Source organism: Lissotriton helveticus, chromosome 1_2 (genome assembly GCF_964261635.1).
Source record: "Lissotriton helveticus chromosome 1_2, aLisHel1.1, whole genome shotgun sequence".
Lineage (NCBI taxonomy): Eukaryota > Metazoa > Chordata > Amphibia > Caudata > Salamandridae > Lissotriton > Lissotriton helveticus.
The window spans coordinates 332,021,276-332,043,384 of record NC_136058.1 but is presented as its reverse complement, the minus strand read 5'-3'; the positions used below and the strand labels follow the sequence as shown (position 1 = coordinate 332,043,384).

General features: G+C 41.8%; 1 protein-coding gene across 4 annotated transcripts in view; it reads right to left on the bottom strand.

Moving 5' to 3' along the window:
- Positions 1-287: 287 nt before the first annotated feature.
- The window catches only part of LOC144803248 (uncharacterized), an 83,969-nt gene continuing 62,147 nt past the window's right edge, over positions 288-22,109 (bottom strand). For 2 of the 4 annotated variants that reach the window (XM_078671855.1, XM_078671856.1), the window contains exons 2-3: positions 20,137-20,228; positions 288-5,277 (exon numbers count right to left, since the gene is read on the bottom strand). In XM_078671855.1, coding sequence (XP_078527981.1) covers positions 2,978-4,621 — 1,644 coding nt within the window. In that variant the 5' untranslated portion in view covers positions 4,622-5,277; positions 20,137-20,228 and the 3' untranslated portion in view covers positions 288-2,977. The remainder of the gene's footprint in view (positions 5,278-20,136; positions 20,229-22,109) is intronic. The other 2 variants (XR_013605498.1, XR_013605499.1) reach the window with 1 other exon arrangement.

Genomic DNA, 22,109 nt, shown 5'->3' with positions numbered 1-22,109 from the left:
TATAGATGATTTGAAGGCTTTTTGTGCTTGCCTGTAGTTGTTAAATAAGCTTGTGTTGCCTGTGTTTTTCCTAGCCAGGTGTTCGGCCAAGTTTCTTTGAGATTTTAACTTTTTTTGTCGCTAATGAAATGTGAGGTTGTGTAATGTGCTGATGAGTACATCTCGTAGACGGAAACTCAGACTATGATGATCATATGTTCTACAAGTGTGAAAAAAACATTTAGGAAATATAATAAAAAGTGGACCTTTGAATTAAGAAAAGACAAATTGTGAACAACCAAGTATAATGAGTTTTCAAAAATATATGTTTATTTGTACCAATGTTATTTTTTGATATTATTTATATATAATTTTATATTTTTGGTTCCAAAAATTTAGAGAACAACGTATCACGGAGACACATACTCAATATAAAAAACAGTGTATCAAAAAAGCATTTGCAATGCAATTGCGATGGAGATGATCAATATTCAGCACGTAGTTGGTGCATGATCCCTACTGAAGATATACAGGAATACTTCCACATTCATCCATTGCCTATTTCTTTATAGATGCACTGTCTAATTTTTAACAAAATTGTATAAGAGTTGCTACATCGTAAGGACAGACCAAAAGAGTAACATCAATTCAATTGTTGTCACATAGTTTCACAGTTAAAACATAATCATAATTTTCATGGCTGAAGAATTTTGTGTCCTCATTTGTTCTACATCAGAGCTTCAGAGGTAAATGTCATGCACTGTAAGGGTTAACCCAGAGAGCAGCAGCTCACATTCTCCTGCTTTCACTTCTGCTTTTCTACACAGTTCTCTGGCCACTGTCACAGAACAATTAATGATGCATAAAATGACCAAAACCACAGCCAGCTCTGAAGAATCTTCATTTTGTGCTTGTTAAATTGTTTTGAGTGTGTTGGGTTTATATGTTTTAGTACTAATCTCTATAATTAGCTGAAAATACCCTTGTTAGTCCAAGCATTGTTCATGGTGTGGATTTTACAGGCACCATGGTCAGGTGTGCTTGTATTTCTTTAGTTAAAACTCTCTCACAGAATAAAAACCAACAATGTTTCTTTACCTTTAGTCCACTTTGTGCTAGTCTCTCAATGGGTTTCCTGATATTTCATGTTTTTCCTAGCTGTAGGGAAATAAACAATAGCATAGAATAGACACTGTCATTGATGGTGATGGTGGAGTGCTCGCTGATTTATTTTTAGGTTTGAAGATTGACAAAAGCTTTTTGCACGTTCACTGCCAATATATGTCTTTTCTCCTGTGTATCTTCGCTGATGAATCCTTAATATTGAAGAATCACGAAAGCTACTTCCACATTCCCTGCAATGGTATGGATTTTCTCCAGTGTGTGTTTGCTGATGTCTATGTAGGACTGATAAGCGACAAAATCTCTTCCCACATTCATTGCACTGAAATGGTTTTTCCCCTGTGTGTATTTGTTGATGATACAGTAATCCTGAAGAGGAACTAAAACAACTTCCACATTTACTGCAATGGTATGGTTTTACTCCAGTGTGCATTCGCTGATGACTGATGAGTTTAGATGATTCCGTAAAACTACTTCCACATTCACTGCAATGATATGGTTTTTCTCCAGTGTGTTTTCGTTGATGAACCTTTAATGTTGATGAGTCACTAAAACTACTTCCACAGTCACTGCACTTGAATGGTTTTGTTGTAGAGATTCTGCACATACAGAACTATGCACAAGAAAATAGGCCGTTAGTGCAAGATTGGTTGTACCGCACTTACACCTAAGAACCCACAATCCCTAGACCGACTAGCTATAGTGTCTCATTAGCTCCCCAGACCTTCCGAAGATACCTAATGCTTAGACAAACCCAGAACACGGACCTCCCGACCGCTCAGTCGCGGTAGCAATGCACACCCTTTTGCTCACTCACCCATGCTTGTCCACACCAAAGAATGCAGTCTATCTAAAATTTAAAATGTTTATTTTTCAACTAACAAACTGTGTGTTGTTCAATAATGCAGTAAACTAGCTATTACCAGCAGAATAACACATAAGATAAAAACAATGATCAAAGTTACAATGCCATAAAATAAGAAGGGGGAGATCATTCTGATTGACCAGTGGATATTACAGCTATAGCGCCTAGACCACCCTCCCCTGGTAGGAATATGTCTATTATATAAAAGAAGATCTCTGGGCCAATTCTGGGGAACCCCTCACCTTAGAACGTAGGAGTAAGGTTACATTATAGGCTCAGCAAGGCTCTAGTTCATAGAAGGAAATCTTCCATCTGTCTTGAGAAAGCTGCTGCGTGTTAGTATAATGCAAGCATTTCTCAATCGTGCCAAGAAGTGCCTAATGTTATGTCTAGGTAGTATGGACTGACCAGAACTGCAAAGCACAGTGGCTTGTTTTTCGACCTTGTACGCTGTGAGCAAACTATAACCATATGAGCTCATGTGGGCACAAAGGCGTCTTGCACAAGAAGATACAGAGTGTAGTGCGCAAAAATAAAAAGACACACAGCTAAGATGGTTGCCAACTCAGGCTAGCTTTAGCAAAGAATAGCGTGACCCTAAGGGCCCCACTACAGTTTTTCCCCACTGTGTGCTCGCTGATGCAGTTTTCGGTTTGATAATTGAAAAAAGCTATTCCCTTATTCATTGCACTTTAATGGTTTTTTCCCCAGTGTGTGTTTTCTGATGCTGTTTTAGGCTTGATAAGCGACAAAATCTCTCTAAACAGTCATTGCACTGGAATGGTTTTTCCCCAGTGTGTGTTTTCTGATGCGGTTTGATAAGTGACAAAATCTCTTCCCACATTTACTGCAATGGTTTGGATTTTCTCCAGTGTGTGTTTGCTGATGTCTATGTAGGACTGATAAGCTACAAACTCTCTTCCACATTCACTGCAATGGTATAGTTTTTCCCCAGTCTGTGCTCGCTGATGTCCATGTAGGTCTGATAAGCGACAACATTTCTTCGCACATTCATTGCACTTGAATGGTTTTTCCCCAGTGTGTTTTCTGATGCCGCTTTAGGTGTGATGATTGACAAAAGCTCTTCACACATTCACTGCACTTGTAAGGTTTTTCCCCAGTGTGTGTTTTCTGATGCCGCTTTAGGTGTGATAATTGACAAAAGCTCTTCACACATTCACAGCAATGGTATGGTTTTTCCCCGGTGTGTGTTTTCTGATGCTGTTTTAGGTGTGATGATTGACAAAAACTCTTCACACATTCACTGCACTTGTATGGTCTTTCCCCTGTGTGATTTCTCTGATGGTATTTTAAGCCTGTTAATCGACTAAAGCTCTTCATACATTCACTGCACTTAAATGGTTTTTCCCCTGTGTGTGTTCGCTGATGATTCCTTAATGTTACCGAATTCCTAAAACTACTTCCACATTCACTGCAATGATATGGTTTTTCCCCTGTGTGTGTTTGTTGATGATACATTAATGCTGAAGAGGAACTAAAACTACTTCCACATTCACTGCAATGATATGGTTTTTCCCCTGTGTGTGTTTGTTGATGATACATTAATCCTGAAGCGGAACTAAAACTTCTTCCACATTCACTACAATGATATGGTTTTTCCCCTGTGTGTGTTTGTTGATGATACATTAATCCTGAAGAGAAACTAAAATTCCTTTCACATTCACTGCAATGGTACGGTTTTTCTCCAGTGTGTATTCGTTGATGAACCTTTAATTTTGATGAGTCACTAAAACTACTTCCACATTCACTGCAATGATATGGTTTTTCCCCTGTGTGTGTTTTTTGATGATACTTTAATCCTGAAGAGGAACTAAAACAACTTCCACATTCACTGCAATGATATGGTTTTTCCCCTGTGTGTGTTTGTTGATGATACATTAATCCTGAAGAGGAACTGAAACTCCTTTCACATTCACTGCAATGGTATGGTTTTTCTCCAGTGTGTGTTCGTTGATGAACCTTTAATGTTGATGAGTCAATAAAACTACTTCCACATTCACTGCAATGATATGGTTTTTCCCCTGTGTGTGTTTGTTGATGATACTTTAATCCTGCAGAGGAACTAAAACTACTTCCACATTCACTGCAATTATATGGTTTTTCCCCTGTGTGTGTTTGTCGATGATTCCTTAATCCTGAAGGGAAACGAAAACTACTTCTGCATTCACTGCAATGATATGACTTTTCTCCAGTGTGTGTTCTCTGATGCCGTTTTAGGTGTGATAATAAACGAAAGCACTTCAGACATTCACTGCAATGATATGGTTTTTCTCCAGTGTGTGTTCTCTGATGCTCTTTTAGGTGTGATAATAGACGAAAGCTCTTCAGACATTCACTGCAAGGATATGGTTTTTCTCTAGTGTGTGTTCTTTGATGAACCTTTAATGTTGAAGATTCAGTAAAGCTACTTCCACATTCACTGCAATGATATGGTTTTTCTCCAGTTTGTGTTCGTTGATGAACCTTTAATGTTGATGAGTTACCAAAACTACTTCCACAGTCACTGTAAGGATATGGTGCTTCTCCAGTGTGTGTTATCTGATGCAGTTTTAGGTCTGATAAATATATAAAGCTCTTCCCACATTCATTGCACTTGAATGGTTTTTCCATAGTATGTGTTCGCTGATGACTCATGAGTTTAGATGATTACGTAAAACTACTTCCACATTCACTGCAATGATATAGTTCCCCCCCCCACCCCCCCTGTGTGTTCGCTCATGCTTTTTTTAGGCCTGATAATTGACTAAAGCTCTTCAGACATTCATTGCATTTGTATGGCTTTTCCCCTGTGTGTGTTCTCTGATGCGGTTTTAGGCTTCGTAAATATACTCTGTGTTTTATATAGCAGAACCCCCATTTCTTTTAACTTTCAGTTAACTGTGCTTTTCGCTGGTTGCTGTCGAATGGCCTGAAAGAGTTTACAGTACACCTCTAGCACTGAATGGTGGTCTGATATCACTTTAGGAAGCAGAGTACTGGTCTAACCACCTCATGATGAAAGCTGGTATTGGACATGTTTACACACGAAGTGGTTGATCAGTGTTGCCTTAATTTTCCAGAGGTCATTTCTTCATCATAAGGCACGGAGGTGCACACCTGAGACTCGAAGAACCACCGAATTGCCCTTGACGTACTTCAAAGATCTGTCAGTTTATGTTCAGGTTCGGCTGCCTCGGTCGGCACTTATGTTTTCCTGAATACTGGAACTCAATGTTTCGGACTTTGCTTTTGCAGATTTACAGTATTATCTTCATTATTCTTAAACATTTTGTGCAATCAAGGATTGTTTTCTGTTGGATGTAAAGATTTTTAAATTACTTAAATGGAAAATACCAGAATGTGCATATACAATTTTTAATTGATTGTAAAAGCATCTCATACTATTGTTGAAACTTATGAAGACATATTTAAGACACATTTAACCATACAGAGATATTTGCATAAAAGTTCCTTTAAACATGCCACAATCTTATTTATTTCAGCAAAGGTGTTCATAGAGTAACTTAGCAAAAAAAGGGCGCTCGCATAGCACACATATACTAGTTACAGCTTTAGGTAGATGCATATGGTCAAGGTTTTGTTAAAACAAGAACAGCTCTTGGAGGAAGAGATGGATCAGGAAGACTCAAGACAGCACGATGGACATAAGGATGTTGTGCCATACATACATCAAATCTTATTGTTCACAGGGGTGCCTGGTTTCATTTACTACTAACTACTAACTCTTTTTTCAGGAGGATTTCCCTTGCTGTTGTCTCAATGCTTGATTACGGGGGCCTTTAGTGCGCGGATTGTGTTTGGGGCCCTTGCGGCGTAAAGGAGCTCTATCTGGGCGTTGTAGGGCCTGCATCATGTAGCGACCCTCTCCCCATATAAAGTCCCTGCCCAATCTTAAATGGCTTTACAAAAAAAGGGGGGGTTTGGCCCTGTGGGAAAGAGGTTAGGTTGGGCCACGTAATACTCAAAGAAAGGGGGTTTTACCTAAGCCTCTGAAATTAGTTGAGACAATGAATGTAAAGTAGAAAGGATAAACACAACTTTATTAGTTTATCCTGGCAATTGATTTATGTCTTTTTTTCTTTTTATGAAAACATTTTTTAGAAAAAACTTTTTGTGGACAAGAAAGGGAACATCATCAACTTCACCTCAAGTCATACACAATTATTTACACAAAAACATACAATATATACAACAACACAATATGTGACAAATTTAAGTGCAAAAACAATTATACTCACAAATTAATACAAAGCTAATCAAATAAACAGATTCCGAGAAAGGAAACAAAACAATGTCTTTAACGGATTATTCCCAGAGGGTGAACAAAACCTTTTTACCACCCACTACCTTATTACGATATTGTACTGTTCCAATTTATTGTAATAGGGAATAGACAGATATCATTAATACTGTCTTTTTTTTAGAAAAACGGAAAGTGCAATGCCAATTGCAATGCCGACGAGTTTCGAGTCTCTGTGTGTGAATCACGGGACTCTCATCAGGGCTGGATGAATCAAATCCATGGGAACTGTTTGTGGGAAATACAAGGAGGAAAGAGTTTTAATTTTTATATATTGATCCTCGATCCATTCAAAAATGTTGTAAACTGAGTTATGTCAGGGAATGGGCATACCTTATTCATCCAAGGATGCACTGAAATTTTGGAATGTCTTCGGAACCGTGGCTGTCACTCTGCAATAGAGTACACTAAGTTGTAATTTCTGGTTAAAGTGTGGTGGGGCTGCACGATTAGGCACAGAGGAATTGACTGAAATTACCTTCGTTTTCGGTCTGACTTTGGGATGAACCACCAGTGCACATTTCACTCGAGGTATCGAGTATGGTTTAAATGTCTGGAACGAAAAATGAGGAGCAGGGTATGATTCTCTGCACTGATCGGAGAAAGGCATTCTGACACGCTATGGCCGCTACTTGTGGGAAGACTTACTTGTTCGTCAAAGACAGGGAGCTCAGATCGATTTCTCTATTGAATTTCTAGCCGGTTCGTGTGTGCTAAAAAACATGAAACAAGGGGAGAGCTTTAATGTTGGAGCTCTTCGTACGATGTCCAGGTGAATTTCGTTCACCTAAGTGAACACATATATTGCTTACCATCAAGTTCAAAAATCTTTCGCGCTGTTTGTGTCTCGTCCGTGGCTTCTTGCACCCGGTGGGGGCCGTGCATGCGCAATGGCAGTCAAAAAACGGCTTTCCGATCACGTGACTCAATGGTGGCCAATCATGCTTAACGGAGGTGTAATTCCTCTTGCAATGAATTGTGGGCAATGGAGTTTCCTAGTCCAGCGTGATTTTTTGGAAAACAGATTTGTCTTGTATTTAGCTACTACGCCCTATTGATCTCGCTCAGACTGGTTAGTCCTTTGTTGACGCTGTCAAACTTCATGATCAGGTACGCCTCCTTGCGTAAAAGTGCAGCCTCCACATCTGGTGATCGCAATTTGGGATCCACCCATGTTAGGACAGTCCATTTAAAATCATTTTCTCCATGGTTATTGTTTATGAAATGTTCGACCATGGGAGCGTTTGGGACTTTTTTCTTAATTCTTGAGCGGTGCTGTGTAATCCGTACATTGACGGACTGGCTCGTTTTGCCGATGTAGACTCTGTTGCAGGGACACACCACGGCATAGACGACATTCTTAGTTTTACAGTTCGTAAACATCTGATGTTTCCATTTGACGCCGTCATGGTCAAACACAGTGCCTTCTAATGTTGTTGGGCATGATACACAGTTGCCACATTTATGGTGCCCACAAACCGGTTTAAGTTTCCATTGTGCTATTAGGTCGCTCTTTTGTTTAGGAATAAAGCTGTCTGCTTTTACCAATTGTTGGCCTATGCTGATATTTTTGCGCTTGGCAAAAATTGGTTTTTGTACGGGGTGTTCCACGGTCTCCAGCAAATGCCAGTTTTTTAAGATGATACGTTTAAATTGGTTAGTGTGCGCGCCGAAGGTTGTCACACAAACCAATTTGTTCACCTCATCCTTTTCTTTAATTTGGAGTAGATGTTCTCTAGGGGTGAATCTGGCCCGTTTCTTGGAATGTTTTAATAGTTTCTTTGGGTACCCTCTTTGTGCCATTTCAGCACAAAATAGTTTTGCATGGGACTCAAAATCTTCCACGTTTCTACAGTTGCATCTTATTCTTAGCAGTTGTCCAAACGGGAGATTTTCTTTCAAGCACTGTGGATGTGAGCTTCTGAAATGTAAGATTGTGTTCCTATCTGTTTCCTTTTTGTGTAAATTGGTTATAAGCATATCTTCGCAGGTGCCTACAGTGATGTCAAGAAAAGTCATTTTATTGTTACTGGATGCCAAGGAGAATTTTATGTCGTTATGCCTAGAATTTAGCCAATGGTGGAAACATTCCAACTCCGCCTGGCTCCCCTGCCACAGGAGCCAGACGTCATCAATGTATCGTAGCCATTGGTTTATGTTGCCTAGAAATGGATTATTGTTAAATATGAATCTCTCTTCATATTGTGCCATGTACAGCACTGCCATCTCCGGCGCATAAGGACAGCCCATGGCGGTGCCCTTGATTTGAACAAAAAACGCATTCTCAAACTTAAAGTTGTTGCTGCGTAACGTTATGTCTGCCAAAGAAAGAATGAAAGAAGTAGGGACCCTATGGGGTCTGTCACGTTGGTCCAAATACAGCTCTAGCACTTGTAGTGCCTCATCCTGCGGGATTTGGGTGTAAAGCGAGGCGACGTCTAGGGTCACCATCATTTGTGTGTTCTCATTAAAATACACCCCTTCTGTTTTCGTAATGAAGTCAGTGGTGTCCCTGAGGTATGACTTAACCTGTGAAACAAATGGTTTTAAGAAAAAATCAATATATTTAGAGACTGGCTCTAAAACTGAATCACAGCCCGACACGATGGGTCTGCCTGGTGGTATCTGGTCGTTTTTGTGAATTTTGGGCAGAAAGTAGAGAATCGGTGTTCTTGGCGATTTTTTGTTCAGATATTCAAATTCCTTAGGGCCTAGGAATCCTTCATCTAGCCCTGTCTGAGTGATTTTGGCAATCTTGTCTTGGATTGCAAACACCGGGTCCTCCTTCAATGGTCTATACCAATCTCCACCATAACATTGAGCACCTCAGCTAAACAGCAAAATGAGGCAGATAAACTAACTCGTCTTAAAAAAAAAACACATACGTACTGAATTACACGGCCACTTTTTATTAAAACATCTTAAGGCGGGGACGATCCCTTGGGGTCTCCAAGTTAAAAACATTCCGGTGATCTTCGTAGAAGACGCGGACTACAAGAAAGGTTTCAGTCAGATAAATACCAAATGTAGCCGAGATCTAATGGTGCATACCATAGAGACAGCCCAACGGATCTGTAGTCAAGAAGAAAGAGAGATAGAAGAACTCAACAAGACTATTACAGATAATCAAACTGTAACGGAAGCTAAGATTGTATTAGAGAAGATAGAAAAAGAAATTCAAGTCTTCAAAGATAACACTCTGAATGCAAAATCAGCCCAATTCGACAGAGATTCAAAATCGTTCAAATTGGAACAGGTTTACCCCTTTCTCAAAGAAGATTATTACACCTCAGGGGAATCAAGGTGGGCTTTAACATCATTCCAAGGGAGATCGAGGAACAGGTTCCTCACTTTTTCAGATACAACCTCTTCTGACTCTTCCTCAGATTCCAGGCAGGACAACTCTAAAAGGAGAGGGGCTTCAGCAGCATCTTCTTTTTTAGCCAGGGGCGGACAGTCACGAGTCCGGTTCAAGCAGCCATGGGAGATGCGAACTCGCAACAAACAATACAAGAATTAGACAAGGCAACCATAGTGAACCTTTCAGAGAAACAGTTAACAAAAGACGAAGAAACACTTTTATCCTTGGGCCTCAAGTTCGTTCCCTCCAGGAAAACTGACTTCACTAAACTTAAATTGGAGGCATTCGATTTTTGCCGAAAGATAAGGCTTAAAGCATTCTTCGCAGGTTCTGAAGTGACGCCTAGCCAGGAAACTACTGGCCTAAGGGTCAAATCCAGGTTTACTCCCATGCAAAATATTCCAAAGCAAATTCTTGCATTCGAACAGACAGTTTTATCATCACTTACTAAACTAGAAAAGCAAAAATGCTTTGTACAGAATAACATGAGCAAAGGTCTTACATCTGCTATTCAGGATTTTAAAGCAGACACATCCATAGTGATAAAACAGGCCGACAAGAGCGGGGCAGTGGTAATATGGCCCCGCTCGATGTATCTCGAAGAAGGCACAACACATGTCAACAATTGAGATTGGTATAGACCATTGAAGGAGGACCCGGTGTTTGCAATCCAAGACAAGATTGCCAAAATCACTCAGACAGGGCTAGATGAAGGATTCCTAGGCCCTAAGGAATTTGAATATCTGAACAAAAAATCGCCAAGAACACCGATTCTCTACTTTCTGCCCAAAATTCACAAAAACAACCAGATACCACCAGGCAGACCCATCGTGTCGGGCTGTGATTCAGTTTTAGAGCCAGTCTCTAAATATATTGATTTTTTCTTAAAACCATTTGTTTCACAGGTTAAGTCATACCTCAGGGACACCACTGACTTCATTACGAAAACAGAAGGGGTGTCTTTTAATGAGAATACACAAATGATGGTGACCCTAGACGTCGCCTCGCTTTACACCCAAATCCCGCAGGATGAGGCACTACAAGTGCTAGAGCTGTATTTGGACCAACGTGACAGACCCCATAGGGTCCCTACTTCTTTCATTCTTTCTTTGGCAGACATAACGTTACGCAGCAACTACTTTAAGTTTGAGAATGCGTTTTTTGTTCAAATCAAGGGCACAGCCATGGGCTGTCCTTATGCGCCGGAGATGGCCGTGCTGTACATGGCACAATATGAAGAGAGATTCATATTTAACAATAATCCATTTCTAGGCAACGTAAACCAATGGCTACGATACATTGATGACGTCTGGCTCCTGTGGCAGGGGAGCCAGGCGGAGTTGGAATGTTTCCACCATTGGCTAAATTCTAGGCATAACGACATAAAATTCTCCTTGGCATCCAGTAACAATAAAATGACTTTTCTTGACATCACTGTAGGCACCTGCGAAGATATGCTTATAACCAATTTACACAAAAAGGAAACAGAAAGGAACACAATCTTACATTTCAGAAGCTCACATCCACAGTGCTTGAAAGAAAATCTCCCGTTTGGACAACTGCTAAGAATAAGACGCAACTGTACAAACGTGGAAGATTTTGAGTCCCATGCACAACTATTTTGTGCTGAAATGGCACAAAGAGGGTACCCAAAGAAACTATTAAAACATTCCAAGAAACGGGCCAGATTCACCCCTAGAGAACATCTACTCCAAATTAAAGAAAAGGATGAGGTGAACAAATTGGTTTGTGTGACAACCTTTGGCGCGCACACTAACCAATTTAAACGTATCATCTTAAAAAACTGGCATTTGCTGGAGACCCTGGAACACCCCTTACAAAAGCCAATTTTTGCCATGCGCAAAAATATCAGCATAGGCCAACAATTGGTAAAAGCAGACAGCTTTATTCCTAAACAAAAGAGCGACCTAATAGCACAATGGAAACTTAAACCGGTTTGTGGGCACCATAAATGTGGCAACTGTGTATCATGCCCAACAACATTAGAAGGCACTGTGTTTGACCATGACGGCGTCAAATGGAAACATCAGATGTTTACGAACTGTAAAACTAAGAATGTCGTCTATGCCGTGGTGTGTCCCTGCAACAGAGTCTACATCGGCAAAACGAGCCAGTCCGTCAATGTACGGATTACACAGCACCGCTCAAGAATTAAGAAAAAAGTCCCAAACGCTCCCATGGTCGAACATTTCATAAACAATAACCATGGAGAAAATGATTTTAAATGGACTGTCCTAACATGGGTGGATCCCAAATTGCGATCACCAGATGTGGAGGCTGCACTTTTACGCAAGGAGGCGTACCTGATCATGAAGTTTGACAGCGTCAACAAAGGACTAAACAGTCTGAGCGAGATCAATAGGGCGTAGTAGCTAAATACAAGACAAATCTGTTTTCCAAAAAATCACGCTGGACTAGGAAACTCCATTGCCCACAATTCATTGCAAGAGGAATTACACCTCCGTTAAGCATGATTGGCCACCATTGAGTCACGTGATCGGAAAGCCGGTTTTTGACTGCCATTGCGCATGCACGGCCCCCACCGGGTGCAAGAAGCCACGGACGAGACACAAACAGCGCGAAATATTTTTGAACTTGATGGTAAGCAATATATGTGTTCGCTTAGGTGAACGAAATTCACCTGGACATCGTACGAAGAGCTCCAACATTAAAGCTCTCCCCTTGTTTCATGTTTTTTAGCACACACAAACCGGCTAGAAATTCAATAGAGAAATCGATCTGAGCTCCCTGTCTTTGACGAACAAGTAAGTCTTCCCACAAGTAGCGGCCATAGCGTGTCAGAATGCCTTTCTCCGATCAGTGCAGAGAATCATACCCTGCTCCTCATTTTTCGTTCCAGACATTTAAACCATACTCGATACCTCGAGTGAAATGTGCACTGGTGGTTCATCCCAAAGTCACACCGAAAACGAAGGTAATTTCAGTCAATTCCTCTGTGCCTAATCGTGCAGCCCCACCACACTTTAACCAGAAATTACAACTTAGTGTACTCTATTGCAGAGTGACAGCCACGGTTCCGAAGACATTCCAAAATTTCAGTGCATCCTTGGATAAATAAGGTATGCCCATTCCCTGACATAACTCAGTTTACAACATTTTTGAATGGATCGAGGATCAATATATAAAAATTAAAACTCTTTCCTCCTTGTATTTCCCACAAACAGTTCCCATGGATTTGATTCATCCAGCCCTGATGAGAGTCCAGTGATTCACACACAGAGACTCGAAACGCGTCGGCATTGCAATTGGCATTGCACTTTCCGTTTTTCTAAAAAAGACAGCATTAATGATATCTGTATATTCCCTATTACAATAAATTGGAACAGTACAATATCGTAATAAGGTAGTGGGTGGTAAAAAGGTTTTGTTCACCCTCTGGGAATAATCCGTTAAAGACATTGTTTTGTTTCTTTTCCCGGAAACTGTTGATTTGATTTGCTTTGTATTAATTTGTGAGTATAATTGTTTTTGCACTTAATTTTATCACATATTGTGTTGTTGTATATATTGTATGTTTTTGTGTAAATAATTGTGTATGACTTGAGGTGAAGTTGATGATGTTCCCTTTCTTGTCCACAAAAAGTTTGTTCTAAAAAATGTTTTCATAAAAAGAAAAAAAGACATAAATCAATTGCCAGGATAAACTAATAAAGTTGTGTTTATCCTTTCTACTTTACATTCATTGTCTCAACTAATTTCAGAGGCTTAGGTAAAACCCCCTTTCTTTGAGTTCAATCTTAAATGGCGGCGCCTTTAAGACTCTAGGAATCTAGATATTGACATAGGACTTAGCATGTCCTTCTTATGGACATGAAAGAAAGACTATCATGTTCTATAGCTTCAAAGTATTTCCACGGTGGTGGCCATCTTAGAATGATGTTGTTGACTAATTCTGCTTAGATTTCCAGACTGGCTCGGTCTATCGAATTTCCAAGTGCATTCTAGGCCACTGTTCATCCTATACCCACTATTTAATCTGGATTCTATCTTCCTAATTGCATAATCTAGTTTGACCTAATGTATTTCAACTTCCCTTTTTTATATTCGCAGCTGGGCCCTCTCTTCAGGATTTGTTGTTTTCCACTTAGTAATCGTATGCACATAACGCTGGGAAGCCCAAAACAGAAAGAGTATCTTCTTGTCTCTTGAGATCGTCTGTCATTCTTCTGTTGTTTAATGGGATGTCTTTGGAGAACGGAGTCATGGAACTTTTCTCCAGCCACCCCATGATTTGCTTCATCCCTTCCTTCCTTCATCTGACCATACCCCCTTCTCCTCAACTCCCCTCAGCTTCCCCCCACCTGAGTATGTAGTACTCCAGTCCCTCCCCTCTGTCCACTCTGGAAATTTGGTGCCCTTAGCCATGCATTACCTTTCTCGAAGATCACTGGACTCCAAACTTGTTCCAGGCGGTTGAAATTCCTACACTATCATATACCCCCTAAATGATCTAAAAGCGTGTTCAAGAAATACAAACACAGGCTTCTCTAATTTCACCCAGAACCCCTTATTTCCACCCCTTATGTCTGCACGAATAAAGGAGCTATCATAAGTGACCTTATCTTTTGCACTAAAAGACCAGCCCAATGAAGGAAATCCTTTTGCTCTCTGCTCCGGATCACTGCATCCACTAAAGCCACTATGATCTCAGACTCTCGGTAACTCCCTCTAATGTTCGCCGAGCAGAGGCAACCATCTCCCTTTATAATAATGGGATTATCCTCATCCAAGCATCTGAAAGCAGCCTAGAATTACTTGATGAAATTTTCCTCTCATCAAACTCTGTGATGAATAATTTTCCTCCCTGACCCAAGCTCATCCGAGTCCTTTAGTCATCCCACGGGTACCTCGTTCTGTATACTCCCCTCTCCCCACTACTTGTATTGCTTAACCCCTTTCCCCTCTTCCCAATCCACCTTCGTCAGATTACCCAAAAGCATTCATTTACCATTACCCTTGCAACTTGTTTCAACCAACATTTTTCGTCATAATAGCCTGAGCCCTCATCACATCCCTAGAGCAGCGACCACTAAAATACACTGACTCGATGCTAACACCTTCACCTCATCTCTGGCCCTCACCTCTGAACATTTATTTTATTTATTTATTTATAATGTTTTATATATCGCGAACATGACCCACGAGGGTATCAGAGCGCTTTCAATATACAGTTATTAAACATTAGATGGTTGAGGTAGTAAACATACATTCGGTATTCGCCATTCAGTACAAAAGAGGTAATTAGCAGTATATGGACAGCATAGGTGACTAGTAGTCAACAAAGAATGATCCACGAGGGAATCAGAACGCTTCACAATACACAGTTATTAAACATAATAGTAAACATACATTCGGTATTCGCCTTCAATACAAAAGATGTAGGCAATAATATATGGTGCCTAGAGGTCACAATAAAATTAACGTCTTAGGATGTGAATTTGTTCATTAGAAGCATTTTTACTTTTTTTTTGAAGGAGGTAAAGGAGGAGATTCCACGTACTACTGGTACAATGCCTAAGAAAGCTCTGCAACCAGTTATCTTTTTATGGAAGGATTGTGGTTTCAGTAGTAGTGAACCCGCACTTTGCAGTTGTTTGCATCCTCCCGATCGCTCTAGCTTTAGAGCTAAGTAACTGGGGTTAAAACTATGCAGGGCTTTATCGATCATGCAAGCGATCTTCAGGTGTATTCTTGCCTCGTAGGGCAACCAGTTCAGAACTTTCAAGATCGGAGAGATGTTGTTATTTCTTTTAGTATCTGATACCAGTTTGGCTGCAACGTTAAGCCGTGCCCTCAGTGGGGCCGGCCAGTATTTGGGGAGACCGCATAGAGTGGTGCTTCCATAGTCTAATCTTGGTAGCACTAGGGCCTGTACTGCCATTTTTAAGTCGGTCTGTGGGAGGAAGGGTTTAAGTTTCCTCAATATACTCATCTGGTGATTAGCTCCCTTTGTGGCATTAGTGATTTGCGCCTGCATGTTCAGGTGTTTGTCTATGGTGACTTCCAGGGATTTCGCGGAGTCAATGATGTGTGGAGCACAGTCAAAGGAAGTTAGATGTTTCAACCATAAGTATATCTTGGGTGTGTGATTGGGTGGGGAGATAAGAAGGAATTCCGTTTTTTGGTGTTAAGCAAGAGGTGGTTATCAGTGAGCCAACTTTGAGTACTCTGTGGAATTGCGTTGAGGGAGATGAGGTCTTCTGGTGAGGAGATTTTCATATAGAGTTAGGTGTCGTCCGCATATAGGTGATATAGAATGTTCACTGAGTTCAATGTGTTTGCCAGGGGCTCCATGAGTAGATTAAAAAGAATGGGTGAAAGTGCTGAGCCCCCGCTGTCAGCACTGATGCATCTGTGACACCCTTTCTGGAAAACCCTGACAATTGCTACCTCGGAACCCCCCCAACATGACCAATAACATGGCGCCTATCTACTCATGAATCAGTTTATGAGTCCAACACCCCCACTCCTCAATCATGACTCCATCTCTATTCCCCCCTCTCCTGGTTCTCCCACCACAGCTTCTCCCTAACACCATCAACCGGAGCAGTCTCTCCTGGACTGCAGGCCCACATCACAACCTCCTGTCCCCACATTACTAATGACATTAAACCCACTGAGATCTCTCTGGAGCGTCATCAACCTACGGCTGAGGTTTAAAGCCTAATATCCCTCACCTCTGAGCTAACTAATTGTTGGTGTCCCACCAGGCCGATGGGTAAGAATAGACACTCCCTTTAGCAATCCAATAACAATCACGTTAGACTGATGTCACCCCTTACATCCAATGGGATCCCAGCAATCGCAAAGTCTCCTCATGTGACATGGAAGACAATTCCCTACACCCACGCCCCCACCCGACCCATCAGGATGAAAGATTCTCAATCAGACAACAAAATATACTCCCTCCTCCTTCAGTCGAATCAACATTGAGATCCTAGGACCCATCCCAGAGCAGTTAACAATTCTAACTTCAAGCAAATTCCCATCACTCAGGCTGCCTCGCCATACCCCACCTGAAATGTACACTAGTCAACTGCAGATCGGCATCTAAACACACGGTGGATATTGCTGTCCTTTTCCTTGCTCATGATCTTGACCTGATAGTCCTGCCTGAAACTTGTCTAAATGACTCCTCCACACCAGCACTCGACATTCTAGTACCACCCAGCTATGACATCATCAGATTAGATTGACCAAACAGACCTGGTGAAGGTAAACCCTGTACTCACTGCAATAATATCTCTGTGAAGCAACACCAAAACGTTACTCTCATCTTCTGTGAATATCTAGGCATCGATATCCTGAGTAAAGATAGGCCTCGATACAAATTGCATGCGTTTTACCACCCTCCAGGAGCTAACCTCCCATCCATTGAACAAATTATGGAAATCATCACAATCGACTCCGGTGTATACTGCGCCCAAATCTTCTTTAGTGACTTCAACCTCTACTGGAATTACCCAAATGACCAATCGGTGATTAGCCTAAAAACCTTCCTAGCAGACCTAAACTTGATCCAAATATGCGAAAGTCCTACCCACAACCTGGAAGTAACCTTGGATCTAATTATCTCTAAAGCTAATTCCATTCACCTTGAATCTATCCTTCCATGTGACTGGACAGACCACCACTGCATCACTTTGCTCATCACTGAATCGCTGTCCTCAAAAAAGGTTAACATAAAAAAAAAAGACACTGGAAAAGGAACCCTCGAAACATAAACCTGAATTAAACAAACCTGAATGAACTGACTTCTATCAGCAATTACATACAAACCCCTCCCGAGGACATGTCAGATGTGCAGGACCTTACTGATCATTACACTAATTCAATGACAAACATTCTAGACTCTATGGCACCCCTCCAACTAAAAAGAGTATCCACCAAAGACTCCGAGCCTTGGTACAATGGTAGTCTAAACACTGAAAGATGCAATCTAAGATTGAGTGAAGGGTCGTGGAGATTCTCCTCCTCGCTCGAACACCTCTAGCACCTGAGATATGTAAGCAGCATTAACAACAAGTGCATACATAGCTCAAAAGCATACTTCTTTAGGAAACTGCAAAACAATGCTAGGAACCGACCTAAAAAACAGTTTGCACTTGTTAAATTGCAATCTAACAGAAAACCCAACCTGCTTTCTGGGTCCAATCTGCAGCCTAACCACAAATAACTTGCTGCCTTCTTCCTGGAAGAGACAAAAAAATTGTAATTGACTTTAGGACTTCATTGGATCGCCTCCCGGCGCCTTCACACGTCAGCCCCACCCACCCATGTGGCCTGGGAACCCTCCACACACACCCAAAAATATTGCCCCGTGGTGCTCATTCAAATCCTTTGATGAAATAACCATACAAATCCTGTCAACACTTAAACCTTCAAACCACTTCAGCGATCCGCTTCCTTCAAATCTCTTCATTGAGAGTGAAACCGCTCTTCTCCCACTCTGAACTAAAATAGTAAATAATTCATTTATTCAAGGCACTATACCAGACTGCCCCAAGTCTAGACAGAAAACCGCCATTCTTAAAAAAAACAGAGCGGACCACACTGCTCTAAATAACTTCCACCCTATCTCTAGCATCCAGATTCTTTCAAAGCTCCTCTAGAAATGTGCCCATACCCAGCTATGCAATTACATAGAGCAATTCCAACTCTTAAACCAATACCAATACGGATTCCTTCAGGGACACAGCACTGAATCAGCCCTGACTTACATCGTTGACGAAGTGTTAAAAATGCTTGATCAAAATTAATCCTGCCTTTTAAGCGCCCTTGACCGATCATCAGCATTTGATACGGTCAAACATGACAGCCTCCTTGACTTACTGGAAAGCAGGATGGGGCTTACTTCCAAATAGGGTTCTTAGGGAAAATCAAACCCTTCCTCCCCTCGATGACTTCAAGTCAGTTGCTCAAGCCCCAGTGATTTCCAGGCTGGACTATGGAAATAAACCCTTTGCAACCTTCCTAGATCAAAGTTGTCCCCTATTAGGGACAGAGTCAACGAGTGATAGGTGAGGTAGCTGGATAGTGGATGGTTACTGTATTGTGATTGAAGAGCCTGAAACTAACAGTCTGTGTGCTAATTCCTCAGCAGCTTCACTTCTATGACAGGTAGAGCGGGTGCAGGCCCAGATCAGACAGTAATAATACATTAGTAATAGTAATAATACAGTAGTATTTTGAGATAAAGGACTGGGTAGTAGGACGCTGGCTTCCAATAAAAAAACAATGAGCACCTCACTTCAGCCAATCTTTAACGATTGTTTGAAGAACAGAGCAACATGAAGATGGGTTAAATGCCAGCCATTAACCTTTCACCAGCTGCACACAGGGACAGCATTGGCTAGATGGAACGCTGTGCTCCCACAACCGCTCAAGTCATGCATGCGCACGCTACAACATGCTGCGAGGGGTTACTTGAACCTTCGATTCCAATTCACACAGTTTAACTACACACATCACAGTTTTCTCTCTCCCCACCGTATCCAGTGCACGTTTCTTGATTCAAAACCAGAGTGCCCGCGCTGTAAACTGGCTGATGCCAGCTTCTAACATATGGTGTGGGAGTGCTCACCACTACAGGTGTCATGGCTCAAGGTTACAGCCACCGTAGCAGAACTCATAGACCATACACGGTCACCTACTCCTGAATCCTGCCTGCTAGGCATTCACCTTACAGCAAAGGGGGGCAAACACTTACACCGGTTCATAGACCTTGCATACGTACTTTTCAAGTGACAAATAAAAATGTACTGGAAAGCAACCTCTGTGCTGGACACCAAGCTGCATACTCTCTTGCACTGTTCACGAGCAGAGGCCAACACACCACACATGCTACTCACTAGAGGAGTGGGAGAGTGGGTGTGGGGAACTGGGACATGTATATCTTTAGCATAGAAGCCAAGAACGATATTCGGTCACCATGAAGGAACTATTTCTGGGACCTCATGAATGTACAATTTCTGTACAATTGTACCGAAGTATGATGTATATCATCCTGTTCATGTGATCTCTGTTCCCCTGTGGACAGTGGGGCTGGGAGCCGTGCCAGCAGAAGTCATGGATTAGACAGCATGTGATCTACCCATATGTGTTCCCTGCAGCCTCCCCCTTACACCTACTTCCTTATAATTTATTGATTTATTGACGGATTGCCTGCTATTAGGATGGGCATGTTTTGTAGTCCTCACCCTCTCCTCCTCGCCTTGTGATCACCCTTTACCTTAGTAGAGCTTGCTCCGACACTGATGTAAATAGCAATGCTGCCCAACTATGATGTGTTTACATATGTCACATGTATTATGTCATTGATGCTCCCTGCAACCTGTATCCCTCAATGAGTATCCTCTTGTTGGTGCTTTAAAATAATAAAAAATGAAAAAAAACTTTCACCAGCTGCAGTCAAAATCTTTATGATATAATGAGATGCAAACATACCTCCATCCTGCACATCCTGGGACTAGACTGCTGGAAAGCGCTCAATGGGAAATGACACAGGTTTGGAGGTGAGCAAATCAATGAAACATTACCTGAAAAAGCAAAGTCAAAAAAGAGAGTTAGGAGAAAATAGATGGATATTAGAAATGGCAATAGGGACAAGCAAGAGAAGGAAATAAACTCAACCAACATTCTGTATAAACACTGGCCCTGTGAATTTTTACAGAGCAAAAATGTCTTAAAAGTTTGTAAAACACTGAAAAAAACACCACAATTAAGAACCCATAGAAACTGAAACCAGAAAAGCCTATGCATCTTGTTTTCAATGTTCATTATCAGAGAAGAGGACTTGCTGCATACACAGGAGGGTTAACAGCAAGACCTATTGTGCCATGGCGGTGCACCAGGTGCAGTTATCTGTAATCATGCATTCCAATGGGTTCTGGGAAATGCAGTCATTTTGTAACTGCATTTAATGTAGATGCTGATAAAGCTATGGATGAAATGCATAATAGTCTAGACTTTCTGAATCGTTACACTTAGGAAAATCTAAATTCTGAGCATGCATACAACACATAATGTGAAGTGCGCACTTGAATGAGAACAAACAGATGGCAGGCAAGAAAAGCAGTGGAGAAGAGCAAAAGGGAAACAAAGAGAAAGAACCCCATTGGACCTAGCATGAGGCATGGATGTCCTCTTTCACCCATACTTTTCCTGATAGCCCCAGAGCCCCTCACATTCACCTTATACTGCTCAGAAGACATTTGGGGAACTGAAACCATAGCCGGAAACCTGGAAATTATGTTGTAAGCAGACAACATACTCCTCACTTTAGCCTCCCCAGAACGTTTGATGCCAACCCTCATGTCCACCATATCAGACTTTACAGCGTTTTCCAGGTACAAAATGAACTGGACCAAAAGTTGGGAAACAGAGAAAAGTTACATAATTGCCGCAACAGGGCATAACATACAATTCCCCACCAGCTTGCCTCCTATGCATATTTCCTAAACCTAAAGCCAATATGATTTCCTCAGGATGTGCAAATATAGCCCTGGCTCTTGCACAATGCTAGATAACCCTCTTTTGGAACCCCTCAGGGGACCCACACGGCACGAGTGGGGAAATGAACTAATCAAATGGGCCACATGAGAGGAAACAATACTAAAAGTCGAAGCACAGAAGGGGCGGAGGAGTACAGAACACACACAGGCATAGGAATTCATTATTCAAGACTGTCCCCCAAATAGATGATACAGAGGATTACTTCTACTGTACGAAGATGACTCTACTGGGGAAGAATAGATTGTCTCACCCCTGGCCTTTCAAATATAGCAGCTAGGCCCTTCCTGAGGGGGCCCTCAAAACATTTGAAACTCTTCGGGAGGAATTCGACCTCTCTAAATTACCAGCAGTTGAACTGTGCCCTCAAGACCTCCAGAGTAAATCAAATATCATCTCGGACTCTACTACTAACTCCTATTAAGACAAAATGGACAAATATAGGAAACTTATCAGTGGTCCCTACACTACACTAATTGAAGATCTTTTTCCTGGCCGCTGCAATATAAACGGACTTTGTGCTGGCCACGAATATCCTTCAGCATCCTGCCCCTCTGGAGAGGGATCAGCCCTTGCTGGTGGCTGACTACCTATCCCCAATCACTGTTTCCTGCTGCTGGACCCACTATGAGTGGAGAAGGGCTGAAAACACGGTCAGCAGCCAATAAACAGACATTGAGGAGGAGTGGTCATCCCATGGGGACTCCCGCTGTGGCAGCTGGGGACTGGGGATCGAACTCTGCTATCTCCCCCACTGCTGCTGGCTCCCCTGAGAGAGGAGATCGGGCTGAGAATACCTGCCAAGACCTCAGAGTTGTCCGTGAGGGTGACAGTCACCCAATGACATTCCGTTGGGGCCGCAAGAGGCGGATAGGCACCTCTTTCATCTTTTGCCTCCTCTATACGCG